Source organism: Telopea speciosissima, chromosome 7 (genome assembly GCF_018873765.1).
Source record: "Telopea speciosissima isolate NSW1024214 ecotype Mountain lineage chromosome 7, Tspe_v1, whole genome shotgun sequence".
Lineage (NCBI taxonomy): Eukaryota > Viridiplantae > Streptophyta > Magnoliopsida > Proteales > Proteaceae > Telopea > Telopea speciosissima.
Window position 1 is genome coordinate 67,429,127 of NC_057922.1, and position 19,397 is coordinate 67,448,523.

The 19,397-nt window shown below is 39.1% G+C and overlaps 1 protein-coding gene across 2 annotated transcripts in view; it reads left to right on the forward strand.

The window, feature by feature from the left end:
* Window positions 1–841: 841 nt before the first annotated feature.
* LOC122669182 (vacuolar cation/proton exchanger 2-like) overlaps window positions 842–19,397 on the forward strand; it is a 73,374-nt gene continuing 54,818 nt past the window's right edge. The window contains exons 1-7 of one of the 2 annotated variants that reach the window (XM_043865874.1): window positions 842–957; window positions 1,055–1,312; window positions 1,628–1,695; window positions 1,791–1,819; window positions 3,604–3,800; window positions 3,901–4,113; window positions 15,301–15,435. In XM_043865874.1, coding sequence (XP_043721809.1) covers window positions 880–957; window positions 1,055–1,312; window positions 1,628–1,695; window positions 1,791–1,819; window positions 3,604–3,800; window positions 3,901–4,113; window positions 15,301–15,435 — 978 coding nt within the window. In that variant the 5' untranslated portion in view covers window positions 842–879. The remainder of the gene's footprint in view (window positions 958–1,054; window positions 1,313–1,627; window positions 1,696–1,790; window positions 1,820–3,603; window positions 3,801–3,900; window positions 4,114–15,300; window positions 15,436–19,397) is intronic. The other variant, XM_043865875.1, reaches the window with a different exon arrangement.

A 19,397-nucleotide genomic window follows, 5' to 3' on the forward strand; every position in this document is an offset into this window, starting at 1 on the left:
CCCCCACCCCAATGAAAGAAGAAGGTATTTCCACATCCCGCCCCCCACCACCCCCTTTTTTTTTTTTTTGTCAGTTCTCCGTTTCCATTAAGTGCTTTTATCAGTTACTTGTGGATGAAAATCTAGTGTTTGTTTATCTGAACGGATGAAATTTGAATTGAAACTATTTGAGAAAATATGTAGATATTTTGGATATGTTTCTTAATTTTCTACTTAATTGAATCATCCTTCTCTTGTAGAAGGCTTTATGTTTTTCCCCATCTCTTAGTTTGATCTCTTTTTATCTGGACCTTGTTGTCTTGAAGCCTATGCGAAAGTTAATTTTCTCGCTCTTTGGTCATGCAGTCCATGCATCGATTAATCAAGTTTTCAGTTTAGCTGGCTTTAATTACTGAAATTCGTGAATTTTTGTGATTCTCTAGTAATTCGGTGTACTAATTAAATTTGAAAATCACACACACACACACACACACACATATATATATATATATATATGTGATTTTCTAATATGTGAAATACTTTTATGTGTAGTCATCCACTGCTCTTTAGTTCAATAACACCTCCTTACTATTTCAACCCATTTACTGTAGCTGTACAGTCACTATGTCCTTCACCTCAATTTTTATAAATGGATTTAGAGAGTTATCAATAATTCAGTCATCCTAGAAAGAACTTGTCTGTGCACTGAGTTGCAGTTGGACTTGCACCTACAAATTTTTCTCTCCCTTTGAGATCATAACAGTAGGAATGCATACTGAAACAAATCAGGTAACAGAAAAATAGATATAATTGCATTTGTTACTTTGACTGAACAACTATTCACATCATTTTATTTTTCAGTCACATTTTTGTTTTACTGTTACCTCCCTCCTTTTTTGCATGCATAACAACATGGTGCCAACCTTTCCGGAACCAAACTGTGCAGATCTTGAACACATCTCTTTGACAGTTGCAGAGGTTTTGGTGTGTAATTTTGATTTGTGTCTTCCAGTTTTAGCTCTCTTTTTTCTGCAATGATGCTTTCGTTGATAGATGAAATGATCTTGTCTTGCAGATGGGATCCATAGAGGAGAAAACAGGCCTTGAACTTGAAGAGGAGATCCCATTTCGTTCATCACAATCCTTGAGAAAGATGCATGCCTTTGAAACATCTCATGCTTTAGCAGACGTCTCTCACACTTGGATCCCTAAACGTTTACCTTATAAAGTTGCATTCAAGAGTATTAATGCCGTCTTGATCAAAGCCAAGATTAATATGTTGTTACCTTTTGGTCCCCTTGCACTTTTGCTTCACTACCTTACTGAAAAGCATGTGAGCTATTCTCATCCCTACTGTTTTCTCCTGCTCAAAGTCTCAAACTAGGAAAAATTGGAGAAAGAAAACAGAAGTGGGAAACTACATTCATTGACATCCATGGGGGAGGGGGGGGTGTTATATTCATTGATAGCCCTTATATGTTTCAGGGGAAATTCAGAATATTGACCTGTGGCTATTTGTATGATTGTGTTGGAAGTGTATAAGTTTTCAACTCTCATTTCTTTTAAAGTTTTACTTGGATCAAATTTCAGTGGTGTATATCGCTCTTACTGCTGGTCCAGTCCTTTAATAGTTAGTGTTTTATCTCAGGGATGGGTCTTCCTCTTCACCTTAGTTGGCATCACACCTGTAGCAGAGCGTTTGGGTTATGTAACAGAGTATGTGACAACTTTGAGACTTAACTCTGGCATTTTATGGGTTTCTTGTTCATCTCTGAAATTTGTTGCTTACATTCAATGTTCATATTCTGCAGGCAGCTTGCATTCTTTACAGGACCTACAGGTACATTTACTATTTTGACTCCACCATTGCTAAGTTATTTACCAGTGCTTCCATTCTTGTTCAGACATCAATGTCCGTAACACCATTTGATGCAGAACTCTGGCTCGAGTAGTCCTAATTCAGCCATTTAGGAAATGGGGTTGCAGGTCACAATGGTCAGAAGTGGAAATAATATATGGAGTTTGAAGAATTTGATGTTTAAGCAAGGAATCAGATATGAGAGGTGAAGACTCTTTAGGAATTCAAATTAGAAACTGATATGGGATTTTAGAATTATGAAATCACAATTTAAATTATAACCAAAACAGAAAAATAGAAGAAAACTAATGAGTAAAACAGGGTCAGAATTAAGAACAAAAGGAGAAATTGGGTACATCAGAAATTACTGATTTGTGAGCCCTATAATGCAGATTGATTGTACCTGATATGTGAACTAACAACTCTAAGAAAAATCTCAAATTTCTGTGACCTCCAGAGTGGTGCGATAGGACTATTACAGGGAGTGTGAGAAAACAGAGTACTCCAAAATTCTCACCAGAGCAGTGGGAAAATATTCCGAGCAATGAACCTATTTTTAGTGGCTCATTTCGCGTACCAGAGAAGCTTATGTATGTTTTTTTGAACAAGGATTGATTTGACTTCCCCATCTAGCTACTACTCTAGGTTGGGGGCAGGTCCTGGTGCGGAAGTTATAGATACCTTTCCATACCTTGTATCTGGAGTACTTCACTTAATTTCCTCTGCAGTCTGGGAATCTGCACTCACTGCTTCCACCAATATCCTCCCATTGCACATGATGGGGGTTTACAGGAGATCCCAGAGGCTCGCTCAGAAAGGCTGCTGTACTCAACCAAAATCCTCTAGTCAATATTCCCGAAACCATCAAATTGATGTGTACAATATTACTACTTTATAGACTGGTAAGGCAGATGCTTGAGTCTAAAATTGACTTCCAAGACAATAAGTAACAGTTTACACTAATAGGGGTCTCTCAACTCTAAACTTGACTTCAAAGACAAAAAATTAGAAATTAACTGTAATATGGGCTCTTCTAAACTTTCAATAATTAAGAAAGGCTCTTTCTAAACTAATCCCATACACCATCTAAGACCCCCAATTATGGGCTATTATTGGTCCAGTACATTAACAAAGCCGAAAACAAAAGGCATAACCTACTATATAACTAACTCAAAGCTGATATCTGGCCCAACTACCCATATGGATTCTTAAACAGGTCTAGAGTAGAGCCCAGCCTTAGAATTTGGTTGGAATTCTTCCTAGTCTTGGGCTTCCAAAGCCTAGCAAGTTTATCTTTTCACTGAATAGCTATTGCATCACTCATGAAATTATAATATATTTGTTGATAACCTATATTGTTATATCAATACAAAAGCGTCAGTCAGGCTCTTATTGGATACGTTATCATTGACCCACAGTGATGTTGAGTTCTTTTATTCTTCCCCCCCCCCCCCCCCCCTCTTTTTCTCCTTTTTTCTTTGGGGGGGGGGATTCCAGGGTGGGGTTGAGGCCTGAGGGTATCAGTTTGAAATGCACAAGTGATTTTACTTCTCCTGATGAACCCGCATATTAGATTATCTAGAGTTTGTCTCTAAGAAAGTTCAACCGTTGTGTGAGTAAGTTTTTTAAATGTCAGTACTTGTATTTTTTATGAAATGGGACATTTTTCATGCAAAGAAAACTGGATTAGCTTACAACATCATGCTTGTTTGCCAATGTACGTTTTGTTCATGACAGTAATACAATTTAACTGTTGGGATTTGCAGTTGGAGGTCTTTTAAATGCTACATTTGGCAATGCAACAGAAATGATAATTTCCATCTATGCTTTGAAGAATGGCATGATAAGAGTTGTTCAGCAGTCACTACTGGGCTCCATACTATCAAATATGCTATTGGTTCTTGGGTGTGCCTTCTTCACTGGTGGGATTGTTCATTACAAGGAAGTTCAAGTCTTCAATAAGGTTGATGATTAACCACCATCCAATGGGAACATATCTGTGAATTTTCCCTCTGGAGTTTTGTAGTTGTAGTAAAACTAAAAGTGGATTGTCTTGACAACAGGCAGCTGCTGTGGTGAACTCAGGATTACTGCTGATGGCTGTCATGGGTATAATGTTCCCGGCTGTGCTACATTTCACTCACACAGAGGTTCACTTTGGAAAGTCAGAATTATCCCTTTCTAGATTTAGCAGTTGTATTATGTTGGTGGCGTATGCAAGCTACCTCTTTTTTCAGCTGAAGAGTCAACGGAACCTCTATAGTCCCATTGATGGAGTGAGTTCTCCATATTAACATCCTTTTCCCTCTCCAGAAGATTTGCTACCTGTCACTGTTATCCCTCAAGTAGGCCCTTAAGTTGATGTTTGACATTAGCTCGCTTCTTATTTACCCACTTCAATCCCATGGGAAGTGTTTTACTTCTTATTTATGCATCTACTTCATTTTAGGCCTCATCGAATGGCTTGTTGCTGAAATCAGCCCTCTAGGTGGCTCAAAAATTTTGGGCCATCAAGATGCAGTCGTGTAATATGATTTGGTCCAATCTGCACTTGATGTGGAAATGTGGAATAATTTTTAATTATTTTGGATTAAAGTATAAGTAATGAGGCAAATGTTTCCAGAATGGGCCGGTTCTGATAAGCTTATTAGAATGGTCCAAGTATTTGCCATGTGGAAGATCAGATGGGGCCTAAATTTTGTGGATGGTAGACCCCAAGGTCCCCTGCATACATGTCAAGTTTTAGTCCAAACACAGTTTTTCGAAATGTCAATTTGTAGTCCAAACAGAGTTTTTCAAGTAGCAAAATAAAGTTAGGGACTATGGGGTGGTGCATGGCATAAATAAATGGCTGAAAAAATACAAGGGTGCATAGACATGCATGGGAGGTTATTTGATGGCATTTACGCCTGAATTTCTCCGGTGGCTAATTTAAAAATGACCTGTCTATCCAACGGTTAGAATCGTCACATCATCCTGCCACATGGCTCAAAATGGTTGGCTGTTCTAATAAGCTTATTAGAACAGACTATGAAAACAAAAATTTCCTTAATGACAGAAAAGGAGAATCTGTACACAAATGGACCCCCCAATCTAAATGATCTGGCTTGAATTTTTGAATATATGGAATGCACCCTGGTGTTCTATGCATTTGGCAGCATATATCATTAGATATTGATCTTAGGTTGTTGTTGTTGTTGCCCCCCCCCCCCCTCTTTTGTAGTGGTTCCTAGATGTGTATTGGTATTTATCCCAGCATTTTTTAAGTTTCATTCAAGATTCTTCTGTGCCCCTGGGATTCCATAAGTTTATTGGGATTTCCATTGACTGAATGAAGCTCCAAGTAATGTTCTTAAACCCCTGTTTGGTCGTCGACCCAGAAAGATGACTGAGAGGCGAGTCAGCGGTTCAACTGTCTGAATTGGAGTTGGACGAACCAACCTGTGATGTAATAAATAATCATAAAAATACTGAAAAGATAAGGAATTTCAGAAAAAAATCTGAAAAAAGAAAAAAAATATCATGTAGCATAACTTGTAAAAAAAATTGAATTGCAACAGTTTAGGAAGTATAAATCTAACGATCTAACTTCTAAATTCTGACATCCAGACCACATGATGGAGCATTAATGAAAAAACAAGCATTTCAAAGTTTAGGACTGTAAATGATCCAAATGCCAAACTAGTGAAAGTGAAACTACGAATAAAAATGAAACAACGAAAAAGTAATATAACATTAAGGTGCCTAGCGGCCCTAGCTGTCCATCTGTAACTCAAAAACTCATAAGATTTCATGGAATTCAAGGACTGAATTTCAGCAGCTTGAGCCAATCTTCTTCATTTGCAAGTCTGTCGCCTTGCCCCTTCTCTTGATATCTAGTAGTTCATCTGCCATAAAATAAGAAGAGAATGGAATGGACAGAAGTTAATATTGCACAGAGGTTGTGAGGAGAAGCCAAGAAGGAAAAGGAATTGAAGAAAAAGTACCTGCTCATGGTTGTTGGAGAAAAAGCCGCCCCCAGCCAATCAATCATCGATGTAGAAGATGCCTTGTTGAATGCCTGAATCTGTTTCTCCTTCTCCCTCTCTTGTTATGAGTTTAGGGTTAGAGCAATGGGAGAGATGAGAGACGAGACATGCTTCTATCCTAATTTGGGATTTGGTCATTTGGGGCTTTTTATGAGTCTAAAAGCTTTAATATTTTCAATAAGTTGTTAGGCTATAAAGAATAAAATAGCTAAATATACTTACCCGAAAACACCAGTGTGAACATTGACTCAGCCGATTTAACGGTTGAACTGGCCCAGCTAGTGGAATCAACTGGTTTGACCACCGGGGTCAATCTGGGTCGTTGAACACTGGTTGCACAATGTATTTTCATCTGAAGTTTATATCTTTACAAGCCTCACATCATCAAGAGATTGCTTTTAATGCTAAATCCAGCAAGACAAAATGAACTTAACTAATTTCTTGTGTAAAATAAGTATAAGAGACCTTTGTGTGGATTTCACGTGCCTAGACTCATGGTTGTCAAGGCAGCTAGGCGACCCAAGGCGTTGGAGGGGAGCCTAGGTGATAAGGCACCTACGGCGTGCAATATATTTAATATAACATTGATAATTTTATATAATTATGTTTATATGCAACATAGAAATCATATCAATGTAATATGATAGAATTATGCTAGTAGCTACCTCATATGATAAAACCAAGGTTCTAAATCTCGGTTTCAACCAGCCAGGAAACCGAGATTTCCCAAGTTTTGACCGAAATTAGGTTGAAACCTGGTACTTTTCTGGGCGAAACTCGACATGTTAGGTGCTGTCAAAACTGGTTGAAATTGTAACACTAAAGTCATAAATAACTTCTTTGTAATTCACCTAATAAAACTGGTCAAAATTGGTCGAAACTGGTTAAAACTACCGAAATGTGCAAAATATGGTCGAAACTTGACTCGTACCAAATTTCGTCTCGGTTTCTTGGGAAACCGAGATATCTCGGTCTAAACTGCAAGTTTCAACCGAGATTTAGAACCATGGATAAAACTAACATATAATAAACAAAGCATTTGGTATAATACAAGCATATTCATTAAAAAACAAAGCAATAGTCATAAATCAACGCAAACTCATAAAGTGTCAAAAAAATGATATACTATAAGGCATGTTGTCACAAGGCCAGAAGGAGATGCCGTCCAAGGCGATGCCTAGGCGAAGACAAGGCGGTCACCTTTCTTGCATCAAGCAAGGCGTGCTGTCACCTGGATGCTTGGTTCAAGATTTCAGTTTCGACCTTGGTTGAAACCGAAATATTTTGGGTTTCAACCAAAATTTGACCAAAAGCCTGCATGTTTCAGTTGGCCATTTCGGTGGTCAAATGGTCATATTTTGGCTTGAAACTTCAGGGAAATCCTAATTAAGCATTTCTAAACATATTGGAACCTTGAGATTGTAAAAAAACACACCCAAAATGGTAGTTTGGATTTGTAACCTAGGTTGGTAGTGTATGCCGTATCCGACTGTATAATTTTCAAATAGAGCCTATTTTATACATAATTTAGTATTAGAATATACAAAATTCAATGAAAACAACTAAAATATGCTTTAGGAATGAAAAAAAAACATTTAATATTACACAATGTCAAAGTTTTACAAGTACAAATGCACAAGTGTTATCATATAGTATAAGCGTACAACCAAGGTTAAAACACCATGTGAATCCGTTCCTTGAACTCTATGCCAGTACCACATAGGGTTTTGTGAAGGCTCGAAACCTTTGAGGAAAAAGGGTTTAAATTTGACTCTTACACAAATCTTTCTCAAATGCAGAAAAATCATCGCTGTATATGCATTGTAGTTCCCAACACTTTGTTGCACCAAGGAATGTAGGTGATTTGGCAAAAAAAAAAAAAAAACCCAAATCTTGGATTTTTTTGGAATATTCCCTCTTAACAGGCGAAACCATTTGAAACCAAGTTGAATCCGAAATTTTGATCGAAACAGTGCTGTTATATATACTGTTTTGTACTGAAACTAAGTCGAAACCTTGCATTTCTATTGAGTCGCACCCAGTTTCGTTTTGACCTTTGCAGAAACCGAAATATTTCACGAAATCTTGGTGGTTTCAACCAAGATTTTGAACTATGCTGGATGCCTACGCAACGCCTTGACAACTATGCCTTTACTCCTAAATTGTAATATGGTTCAATCTTTAAAATAGATGAATTTCGTTACAAACTGGTACTTTTCTGGTAGCCATAGTATTCCTTAGATTGTGATATAAGGTTTTTGGATAGGTAATTGAAGATATTCTCCAATGGCACCGAAATCCAACTAAACATGTAATGATCCCTAAAAATAAGGCTCAAAGAGAAGTGACGAGAATAAGACCCAGTCATAAGACCTAGACCGAACTTAGTCTTCTAGAATTTTTTTTGGGTGAAATAAAAAATTCGTCCCCAAAGGAGGAGATACAAGGGGCCCCTAAAAAGGGGGAAAAGAAAAAAAAATTAGGAACTAATCAAACAAACAAAGAAAGGCCCAATCCTTAGGGGGGGAGGTAGGGGTCTGCCGAAGGGAGTGAGGCAGACCCCAGGACACAACAATATGCCTGTTTCTTGGGGAATCAACACAATGAGAGGAGACCGAAGATAACTTGCTTCTGACTTCAAAGGAGATAGAGTCCCAAATCTGTTGGAAAGATCTGGAACTAGAGGACCATTTCTTGAGATCGCGTTCCATCCAAATATGATTAATTGCGACCCCAAAGGTGAACTTTCCCGCCACTTCACAGGGAGACTTACCAACAAAGGTCATAGCCATCCAAATCCATTCCCTCCCAAATGGAAGAATCCTTCGACTCCTTGGCCTGCATTTTGCTAGGAGCCCTTTCCAAATAGAAGAGAAGGGGCATGCAGAAAAGAGGTGGTCCACATCTTAAGAAGCATTCCAACAGAGGCAGCAGGAAGGAGAGAATGGAATCTGGCGATGGGAGATATGGCTATAATTGACAACTTGACACTAAGCAGAACAGAAATAAAAGCGACCAAGCTAAGTGATTTGGATGGAGAGTCTAGAGAGAACATTGGCTTCTTGCACCAAGGGCCCCAAGAGCATGATCAGTCACTTTAGGGCAACCAATGGATCTAGACCGCAGCATTGCATGACGGACTTGTTTGGATATGATTTCCCTTATAAGTTGGAGACCCATAATTTTTAGTTTAGTGAGTCCTGGTTTAGTCGTTTAAGTTTAGTTGGTCTGATTTTATCTCTATAAATGTTTGTCAAGCCTTAGATTGTAGTCGTTTGAACCAATTAAAATACTGTTTACTAAAGTGGTTATTTTGTGTACATGAGTCCATAGTTAGATTCAGATCACAGGTCCAAAATGTGGAGGATTTTGTCTATATCTTTTAGTTCCTTTTCACAGTTAATTTGGATAAGATTTTCTCATTTGGTGGTGATGCTACAACTGTGGAAACCCTAGGAAGTTTTAGACAATCTTTCCCATCCCCTCTTTGTTTGTTTTATCTCATTATTACAGCTACTACTACTTTATTATGTTGATATATTGATTTATTAAGTTATTTATCTAACGATAAAAACTGATTTATTTCATCAACTTTTCCTATTCTAAGAGGCAGCCTCAACTCATGGCCTTGCCTAAACTTTGTTTCTGCCCTCTACACAATTTTTCCTTGGTGCCCATAGAGAAAAGCTAGAAAACCATCAAACTTGCTAAAAATTCCTATCTCGCACAACTGTCCTGTAAAATACACCTCAGGTTTACATAGTTTGGATTGTAATAAAAAATATTTTTTCTTTATTGATGTTTGCTTGGTCCTATTTAGTATTTGTTTGAGGCAATTTTAGATAGTGCTTAGTTTCCTTAAGTTTATTTTGGGTACTTGAGTTCATAGGTTTTTTTTGGGTGAATACGAAAATATATTACGAAAGAGGAAAGAATACAAGAAAACCCCAAGAAAGGTAAGGGAGAAGGAAAGATTCAATAAAAAGCAAAGCCCGACCTTCAACTAGGAGGGGCATAGGGCAAGTACAAAGAAAAAGGAAGGCTCCTGAAATCAACAATAAGCCTGTTCCTTGGGGAGTCCATGCACCTGGAAGAGACCACGGATAACTTGTTTCTAATGTCGAAAGAGATGGGTGTCTCAAATCTGCTGGAAGGATCTGGCATTGGAAGTTCATCTTCTGAAGTTACGCTTCCTCCATATATGAGAATCCCTTTCCAAACAAAAGAGGAAAAGGGGCAAGCGAAAAGAGGTGGTTGACATTTTCAAGGGAATTCCAACAAAGGCAGCAAATGAGAGAAGCAAAAATCTGTCTCCAAATAAGGAAAGACTGTGTTGGAAAAGAGCGGGTGAGGGCCGACCAGATAGTGAAGCTGTGGTGGGGTTGTGTCTCTTGAACCAAATAATTTTGCACCAAGGAATCATGGGGGGGGGGGGGGGCAAGCACGGATAAGGTCCCAAGCGGACTTGGAGCAAAACTAGCTAGAGGAGGCAGTCCAAACAACAAGATTGCCACTCCCTTTGGGCCTTCTATCAATGGCTTGTAGAGCATCCCCGACGGCCAAAGGGGTGGGGGAGAAGGCGAAGGGGCCCATCCATTGAAGCGAAGAATGTCCGAGACCATGGCAAGCCTGTCATAGTTGGAGCTATATTTCGATCTGTCACCAAGTAAGTGGATGAGGATCCCAAGGGAGCGCTAGTGGTCCAATCAAAAGTGAGTGTCTGCATCATCATCGATAAGGGATTTAATGACCCAGAGGCAAGGATTCTGTACTTCAGGATCTTTTTCCGAACCCCAGAAGCATCTGGAGGAGAGTGGGCAGTCCAAATGGAATCATAACGAATGAGCCTAAATCAGACCCAGTGAACCCAAATGCTTATTCGTCTTGGCAGCCAGCTTCTAGATCAGCTTAAGAATACCAGAAATGTTTTTATCTTTTATTCTTCTCAAGCCAAGGCCCCCTTCATCTTTTGGAAGATAAACAGAGGCCCAACTGATAGGCTGAAGCAAGTTGGAAGAGTCAGAGCCTTTTCAGAGGAAAACATTCATCCTTGAAATACTTCTTACGAATTGAAGTATCAAAGTCACAAAAACAACAACATACCCTTATCCCAACTAAATAGGGTTATTTGCATACCCACAATGTTTTGAAGGGAATAAATATGTGTCAAAGAAAGTTTATGTTGGACCTTTTGAAGTAGATAGGGATGTTGGGTTGTAAACCCGCTGACTCACCTATTGATCAAAATCATAAACTAGGTGACGACGGTGGACATTCTCTAATTGATGTAGGGAAGTATTAGAGACTGGTGGAGAAGTTGATCTATCTCTCCCTTACTTGTACATATATTGCTTATGTTGTTGTGGTAGTGAGTCAGTCCATGCATGTGCCTAAGAGTGGGCATTTAGATGTTGTATATCATATTCTCATGTACTTGAAGTTCAGTCCAGGAAAAAAATTTGCCGACCATTTCAAAATTGAGGGGTACACTGATTCTGATTGGGCAGACTCTGTTGCTGATAGGTCTACATCAAGATACTGCACTTTTGTAGGTGGGGACCTGTTTACCAAGAGAATTAAAAAGCGATCTGTAGTGGCTAGATCAAGTGCAAAGTTTGAGTTTAGAGCCATGGCACATGGAGTATGTGAACTCTTATGGTTGAAGAAACCAAGGTTCTAAATCTCAGTTTTGAGGCCGGTTTCAATCAGGCCCAAAACCGAGACGTGCCGGATCTCGTTTTGAGGTTTCGACCTTGGTCCAGGCTTGAAACCCATGGTCGAATTCGTTTCGGCCAGGCCCGAAACTGAGACAACTTGGAGATTTCGGTCAGTTTCGACTGAGATTAGGTCCATGGAAGAATCTAGTTGGAGAATTGGGGTTTGAGAGGGCTCCATGCGGTTGTCTTGTGGCAACAAGGCTGTCATTAACATAGATCATAATCCTGTGCAACATGATTGTACAAAACACATTGAAGTTGATCGGCATTTCATCAAGGAGAAAATTGGTTCCGGTTACATTTGCACCCCCTTTGTGAAGACAGGGAATCACTTGGCTGATGTTTTCACCAAAGGAATCAACTCACTACAATTGCATACCCTCTTGAGCAAGTTGGGCATGTCCAGCTTGAGGGGGAGTGTTAGAGTACATATAGTGAGTGTAGAATGGGAAATAAGCACATGTATATTATATGTTAGTAAAGGGACGTTTATGTAAACTTTATTTTATCTCATGTTGGCGAATATAGTGGAGACACATCAACCTAAACTCCCAAAAGTGTAGTTCAATATTGTCATTTCAGAATAAGATTCATTGGTAAATCTAGTTGGCAGTGAGGATGTGACCTTTTATCAAAATTGGCTGGTGCTCAAATCACTACCTTTTTTTTGGCTGGGGGGAGGGAGAGGGCATTAACTTATTTGAAAAGCACCCTCAAAAGTTCCCCTTTTCCATTTTGTCTACCACTGTGTCTGTGTTGAAGATAATGAAGAACATGATCAACAATTTCTTCAATGGTATGGATTTCCAAAATAAAAGCCTTTTCCTAAGCATTTCAGTTGTATCTCTAACCTCCCCCCTCCTTTAATAGCAGTTGGCATGTTGCATCTTCCGTATTCTTGTATATGCACATTCTATGTAGAATTTTTTTTTAATCAGCAATGACTGAAGAAATATTACTTGTAGGAAAATGAAGGAGAAATAAAGGAAGCAAAAAGCTCCAAAAAACTGTGCCTCACAACCAACCCCCTTGTGCGTGCACCCCAAGAAAAAAAAAAAGAAAAGGAAAAGAAAGAATCCAACCAAAAATGGAGAAAAAAAATGTTCTAGGGACACCTTGATCTCTTAGTTAAATTGTAAGAAGGATGATAAATGCATGGTTATCCCCTTCAGGCCAAATGGAGTACATTTTGCAATTTGAACAATAAAAATATGTTATTTTGATAAGGATTCTTTTGCACCATTCCCCCTCGCCCCTCACAGAAAAAGAAGAAAAAGAACCTTTTAAGAGTATGAATATTGTATTTTGATCATTTTAAGTGGACTCGCAAACCCTGTAGTTGGTTCTAGTGTATCAAGAAAACCTTTGTTGGCCAATAGAATTTGATTTACTTATTTTGTGATTTCATTGACAGTCAATGGGATAAAGGCACTGTGCTTGTTCAGAAGAAAATGCCACACTCGGCAGTTGATTGAAATAGCAGGAGCATTTGATACATTTTGAAAAGGATTAGTGGATCCTACAATCGAGTTTGAACTCTTGGTCACTGGAATAATATCCATTAGGCCCTACTAGAGCTTCATTGTGCCATTAGTGTAGACAGAGTAGTGCAAAGGTGAATGTCATTAGTTTCAAGTATGCAGGAATTGCAAAATCCACCTTTTGCCCGAGTTGAGGTAGATGGACTCCTCAAGCCTAAGGTGGATTCCCTACATCTAGCCAACTTCTTCTTCAACTTATTCCTTTTTGTTTTGTGCTATCAATTTGGAGTTACAGCAGCTATTTAAGTGGTCAGAAAACTTCTGTTTTTCCCTATCAATTCTGTTTGGTTGTGTACTAGCATTCTGCAATTCCCTTGCATTCAGAAATCTATTTTGCTGTTATTTTTTAAGTTCTGATCCATAATCAATTCTGGGAACTCGTAACAGTCTCTGCTCTTGATTCTGATTTCCTAATTTTGAACTTTAATTTCCTATTGGCAGTTCTGCGACATCTTCTACTTTTGATATCAGAAATCTGAGCAGAACTAAAACAGTTAACCACCTTAGGAGAAACTTATCCTTCTGTTCTTATTTGATCATCACCGATCACCCTATTGAGTTTCTAGCTTGAAAATATGCAGAATTCTCCCTAAACCCTAAGTTGTGGTTTTGTTAATCTCTTGACCTGATCTAATGATTACTTATTCCTAGTGAAAATTCTACTAGTGGAGATCAATTCCCTACACTCAAATTAGAGTTCTTTGGGTGGTAGTGCTGATAGCGTCCTTTTGGTGTATTAGGGAAGAGAGGAATAACAAGTTATTCCTAAACAATCTAGTGGGTGTCATGAAAGTTAATGAAAGAATCAAATAGAGGGTTGCTCCTCTGGCTCAAGTGGATGAAAGAAATCCCTGCCAACAATTATTTAGAGACTAGTATCCTCTCTTCTATATGAAGAAGACAAAACTGAAAATGATATCCAAATGGCAGGCCCCTCTTGAAGATGTCACTAAGCTCTACACGTCTGTTTTTTTTTGTTTTTGGGTGAGTACTACACGTATGGTTACGGTCTAGGTAATCCTGGACCCATAGATATTGGTGAAGTTATCAGGTTGTGGAATTGAAGTGTGGCTGGTGTTTTTGTCCTGGCGTATTGTAGGAGATTCTACTAGGGCAGAATTGATGGATGGAGTTCTTTTTGAGCAAGGGTGGAATCATACAATAGTGGAAGGGGACTCAGCAAATGTGGTTAGATAGATGACAGACTTAAGGGAGGATTATTGCTACTATCTATAATCACATAAGGCCATTTTGGCATCTTGCAGCCTGCTCCAGTTCACATTGAGTTCTGTTGGCAACCAAGGAGTGCAAATGAGGTTTCTGTTTTTTTTGGATAGTTATGGGGGCTTTATTCCTTTGGGACTTGTAGTTAGAGACCAAATTCTGTTTGGATTTAGGTCCTCTAGGGGGGCCATCCGTATTGTGTTTGTATTTCGATGTTCTCTTTATCTCTGTGTACCCCTATGTTCTTCCTTTTCTTCAATAAAAGTTGTTATTTATCCTAAAAAGTTAGTTCGGGTTTTGTTGTTTGCATTAATGATTTGCAGTCGGCCCCTTGACATTATGTTTCTGAACGGCAAAACGTTTTGCACTCGAATGAGTGGTAGAGCACTTACACCCTTTGAATGCAAGTTTTTTGTAGCGGAACCCAAACTTACTAGTGGAGAAATGGCTCCTCTGTGATCTACAAATGCTAGACAGGGTTTGACTGATTTAGACCGCCCTCCTGCACTTCCATATATTTATGTTATCATAGGTTCTGTTTCTTGGTAGATCTTCGCTTCAGACAGCTCAGGAGATACTTGTTTCACTCACCTTAGATTTGTATGTTTACATTTGGTTATTGGGGAACAATCAATATGCTTCTAATGTCGAATCGAGATCAACTAGGACAGAAATAAAGCATTGGGTCGAACTCTTCTTTGGTGTCAAGGTAATAGCAAATGTGGCTAGGATTCTGCTGCTGATTAAAATCCTTGTCCACTATTCATGTCTAATTGTCTATTCCTATCTTGCTAAATACCCACTTTTCCGTTGTGATTTATCAAACTCTCCCTCTGGTTCAGTTTTAAGCCTATTATTCTTTGTTCTTGCTTCGTTTTGCTTTTTTAGGATACCGTTTGGATGGGATATGAACATTATTCTTCTAATTACTATCCACAACATAATTATTACAGGAAATAAACCACAGTGAAGAAGAGTCTGATGAAGAGGAAATTCCTGAGATTACTCAATGGGAAGCAATTACATGGCTTGCTGTTTTGACTGGATGGATTTCCATCCTCTCTGGGTATCTTGTTGATGCCATACAGGTATATCTATATACATTTTTTTTGGATAGATGCTATATAGATAGTTTATTTTTTCTGTCTCATCTTTGGCTTGTCAAATTTCATTCTATCAGAGCATTATTGCTTTATCTTTCTACTCAAGTAACCTTATTGAGATATAGGGAACAAAATCTATTTTATGGAATGGGGGAGGGCTTAGGATACTAAAAAACAAATTACATGGCCCTCCATGATGCAGATCATGGCCAGCAGGGGTCATTTGTCATAAGGGGCCTGCTTGGGTTCATCTAGAAGCGCACTCAGTTGAGGCTGTGACTTGAGTCTTTAAAGTTTTATGTTGTTTGTCATTAGTTTAGTTTAGTGGTATTTTGGTAATTTTCCCTTCAAACATTTTTGGAATATTTGTCAAATATAAGAGTAATTTTGTAATTATTGGATTGGGTAGTTTCTTGATGTCTCTAGGTAGTGAAAGGACAAGATTAGTTACTTGTGGTACAAGTAGCTAGTTAGTTATAGCACAGGTAACTAGCATGGTTCAAGGTCTTGGTTTCGGCCAGGCAGAAAACCGAGTTGGGCCAAGATCTCGGTGAGTTGATGCATTTTTTTTTGGGTTGAACTCGGTGCTTTGTTTCGGTGGGTTTTTGACCTAGTTAGGTCATGAAACTTGGTAGCCTATTTTGGGCCATCTAAACACAATGGCACTATCAGATTTTGAAAAATCAAAGTCCAAATAGGAGTTTGACTTCAGACCCTAGGTTGGTAGGGTACGACGTACACAGTCTCTAATAGGCCCTATTCTACACATAATTTAGTGGTAGAAAGCATACAATTAATGTAAAACAATTTAAATAAGCATTAGGAATGTAAAAATATAAAAGAGAGCTATAATAGATAGCTAATGGGTCTCGGGATTAGCGCTAGCGAGAGCCCCCTTTTTCTGGTGTTTTTCCTATTATGCCTTTAACCCTATATATCCCTTTGTATAGGCTTATTATTGCATTGAATAGAGCTCACGATAGTGAGAGTTCTCTTCTCTATTCTTTGTCTTCTCTTCTCTGATTTTTAGCAACCTACATGGTATCAGAGCAGATCCACTAGGACTGTTTACATCTTGTGCTATTCCCTTTCTTCTTTTCTCTTTTCTGTGATTTCTGGTTAAACTAACCAGTGGTTTACGACCGTGAGCACAAGGGTGTCTTCACCCCTTCGTTGTTTGTTCATTCTTTGGTTGCGGGGTTGAAAGTGTTGCTGATGGAGTAAATCTGCTTCTTCCCAACTATAACATCAGATTTCGATTGAGGTTGATGATGTCGGTTGTGAAGGAGTGATGATAGCAGGCTGTTGATGGTGTTTATGGTACTTTATTGTATTTTGATGGTGTTTTTTGGGAGATTGCTGCCTTCGAATGCTGGGTATCTCTTTTTTTTTTTGTGATACTTATGTGCTGTGTTTCGTTGGTGTTTTGTGGTGCTTCAATGGTTGAGAGTCTTGTTATATTCTCTGTTTTATGGTGATTTGATTGTTGAGAGTATTATTTGATTGGAGGCAGCAAGGTTGCCGATTACTTGTCCTTTTTCTTCTTAATTTTCTGCTGGCGACTTCATTGGTATTTTGAGTGAGCAATAAGGGTGATGATGATAAGAGGACTGCTATGGTTACGGAGGTTGTGTCCTCATCCTCCAATCGCATTATGGAGAAGAAACTTGAGGGGATTACTAATTTTCAGTAATGGAGGAAGATAGTGAACCTGGTTTTGACAGGGAGGGATCAGCAGGCACATCTATCAGGCACTAGAGCTGCTGATGATCCAACCTGGGATACATTTGATGCCAGAATCCTTGGACAGATGTTGAACTCAATGGAGAATCATATAGTGGATTTGGTTACTTATATTGACACTGTGAAGGAATTGTGGGAGTATTTGGGGGTGTTATATTCTGGCCAAAACAATTTATCTCGTATATATGAGATATTTAAGGAGTTTTATCGAACCGAGAGGAAGGATCACTCAATACTTTGCAGACTTTAAGAGAATGTATGAGGAGTTAAATTCTCTTCTTCCTATTTCTTCAGATGTGAAGCAAATGCAGACTCAAAGAGTGCAGTTGGTTGTTATGGGTTTTTTGGGAGGCCTTGGACCAGAATTTGAGTCGGTTAGATCACAAATTCTCGGAGGAGAAACTATAGCCTCACTCACGGATACCTTTGCTCGTGTTCTTCGTGTATCTTGTGAGGGTTCACGTGATGCTACACCTGAAGTTGAGAGTTCTGCCCTTGTGTCACAAACAGGGGATGGTGGAGGCCGCTTGGGAGGCCAAGGCCGTGGAGGTGGCCGTGGTGGTGGTCGTGGGACAAGAAGAGGTCAGAACCAACAAGGATTTGGCCAATCTAGTACCTCATCTGATAGCTTGGGTACTGCACGGACTTGTCATCATTGTGGCCAACTTTGCCACATTCAAAGGTTTTGTTGGAAGCTCCATGGAAAACCAGCACAACAACAATTTGCTAATTTTGCTGCTAGTAGTGATTTGACACCTCAGCCTCAACCCACTGAGGGTAAGGTGGTAGTCATGTCTGAGGAAGAATTTGCATGGTACAATCAGTTCTAGATTTCATAGCCACTTCTTCCACTGCTACTTTAGTAAGGACAGGTAATGCAACTGCTTGTCTCTCAGCTACATCCCGCTCCTGGATTATTGATTCAAGGGCTTCCTATCACATGTTTGAAATGTCAGGTATCTTTTCATCTTTATCTCCTTCATCCTCCAGTGTTACTTTGGCTGATGGATCATTAGCAAAGGTTAAAGGCACTGGCATTGTTCACGTTCATCCTTATCCTTGTCTTCTGTTCTCTACCATCCCAATTTTCCTTTTAGCCTTATGTCTATTAGTAAATTGACCAAGGCTTTCAATTGTTCGGTGATATTTTATCTTGACTCTTGTGTTTTTCAGGACCTTACTACGAGGAAGACCATTGGTAGAGGCCAAGAGTCAAGGGGGCTGTATCTACTTGATGGTTCACAATCTGTTGCTTGCTCCAGTGTTGCTTCTCATCATCAAAGTCACTGTTGGCTTGGTCATCCCTTATTGGAAAGTCTTAAAAGATTAGATCCTAGTTTTGTCTCTTTCTAGTCTTGAATGTGAGCCTTGTTAGTTTGAGAAACTTCATCGTGTAAGTTATCCCCCTAGAATCAGTAAGTGTTCTGTTAGTCCTTTTTCTTTAGTCCATTCAAATGTATGGGGTCCTTGTCTTGTTACCTCCAACTTGGGTTTCAGATATTGTCACTTTTGTTGATGACTACTGATGAGCACATTTATGTGTGAAATCTTAGGGCATAAAGCATACATTTTACCACATTGGACAGAGTTACTTCGGTGCTTTCTTGTGCTTTTAAGGTTTTAGGTGAATTCTTGTGAAAATGGAGCAAAAGATGCTAAGAATAGCCGGAAGCGCCCAGGAGTCGAGAAAATCAAGTTTGGATTGAGCACTGAAAGAATCACGCCAAGCAATCAAATTTGAATGTGATTACAGTGGACCCCTTAGCATAATTTTGAGGTGTTAATAGTGTGGATGCGTAGCCCGTCGAGTCAGCTTCGCAACGGTTCAAACGGCACTTGATTCCGAGTTGAAACGAAGAAGTTACGGCCGTTTCCGTGGATAGGGGTTTATTTGTAATTATTAACAGTCGGCCGGGGACAAAGTAAAGCGGAAGTTCAGATTCCAGGGGTCTTAGTGCAATTATCAGAAGTTATCTTTCTGTCAGCCGAAAGATTCCATTTGCAAGGCTCTGGAGTAGTCCAACTTCAACTTGAGATATCTTGGGCTCCCGAACTCCAAATTGGACGAAATTTGGGTCTATTTTGGGTGATTTTTCGTAAGGAATACAACAGTGAGGCCCATATAAGCATCCCATGCTCCACATTTTTTGAAGGACAGATTTGACATTTCATTAATTGTGAGTGGAATCCTAGTCATCACCCTT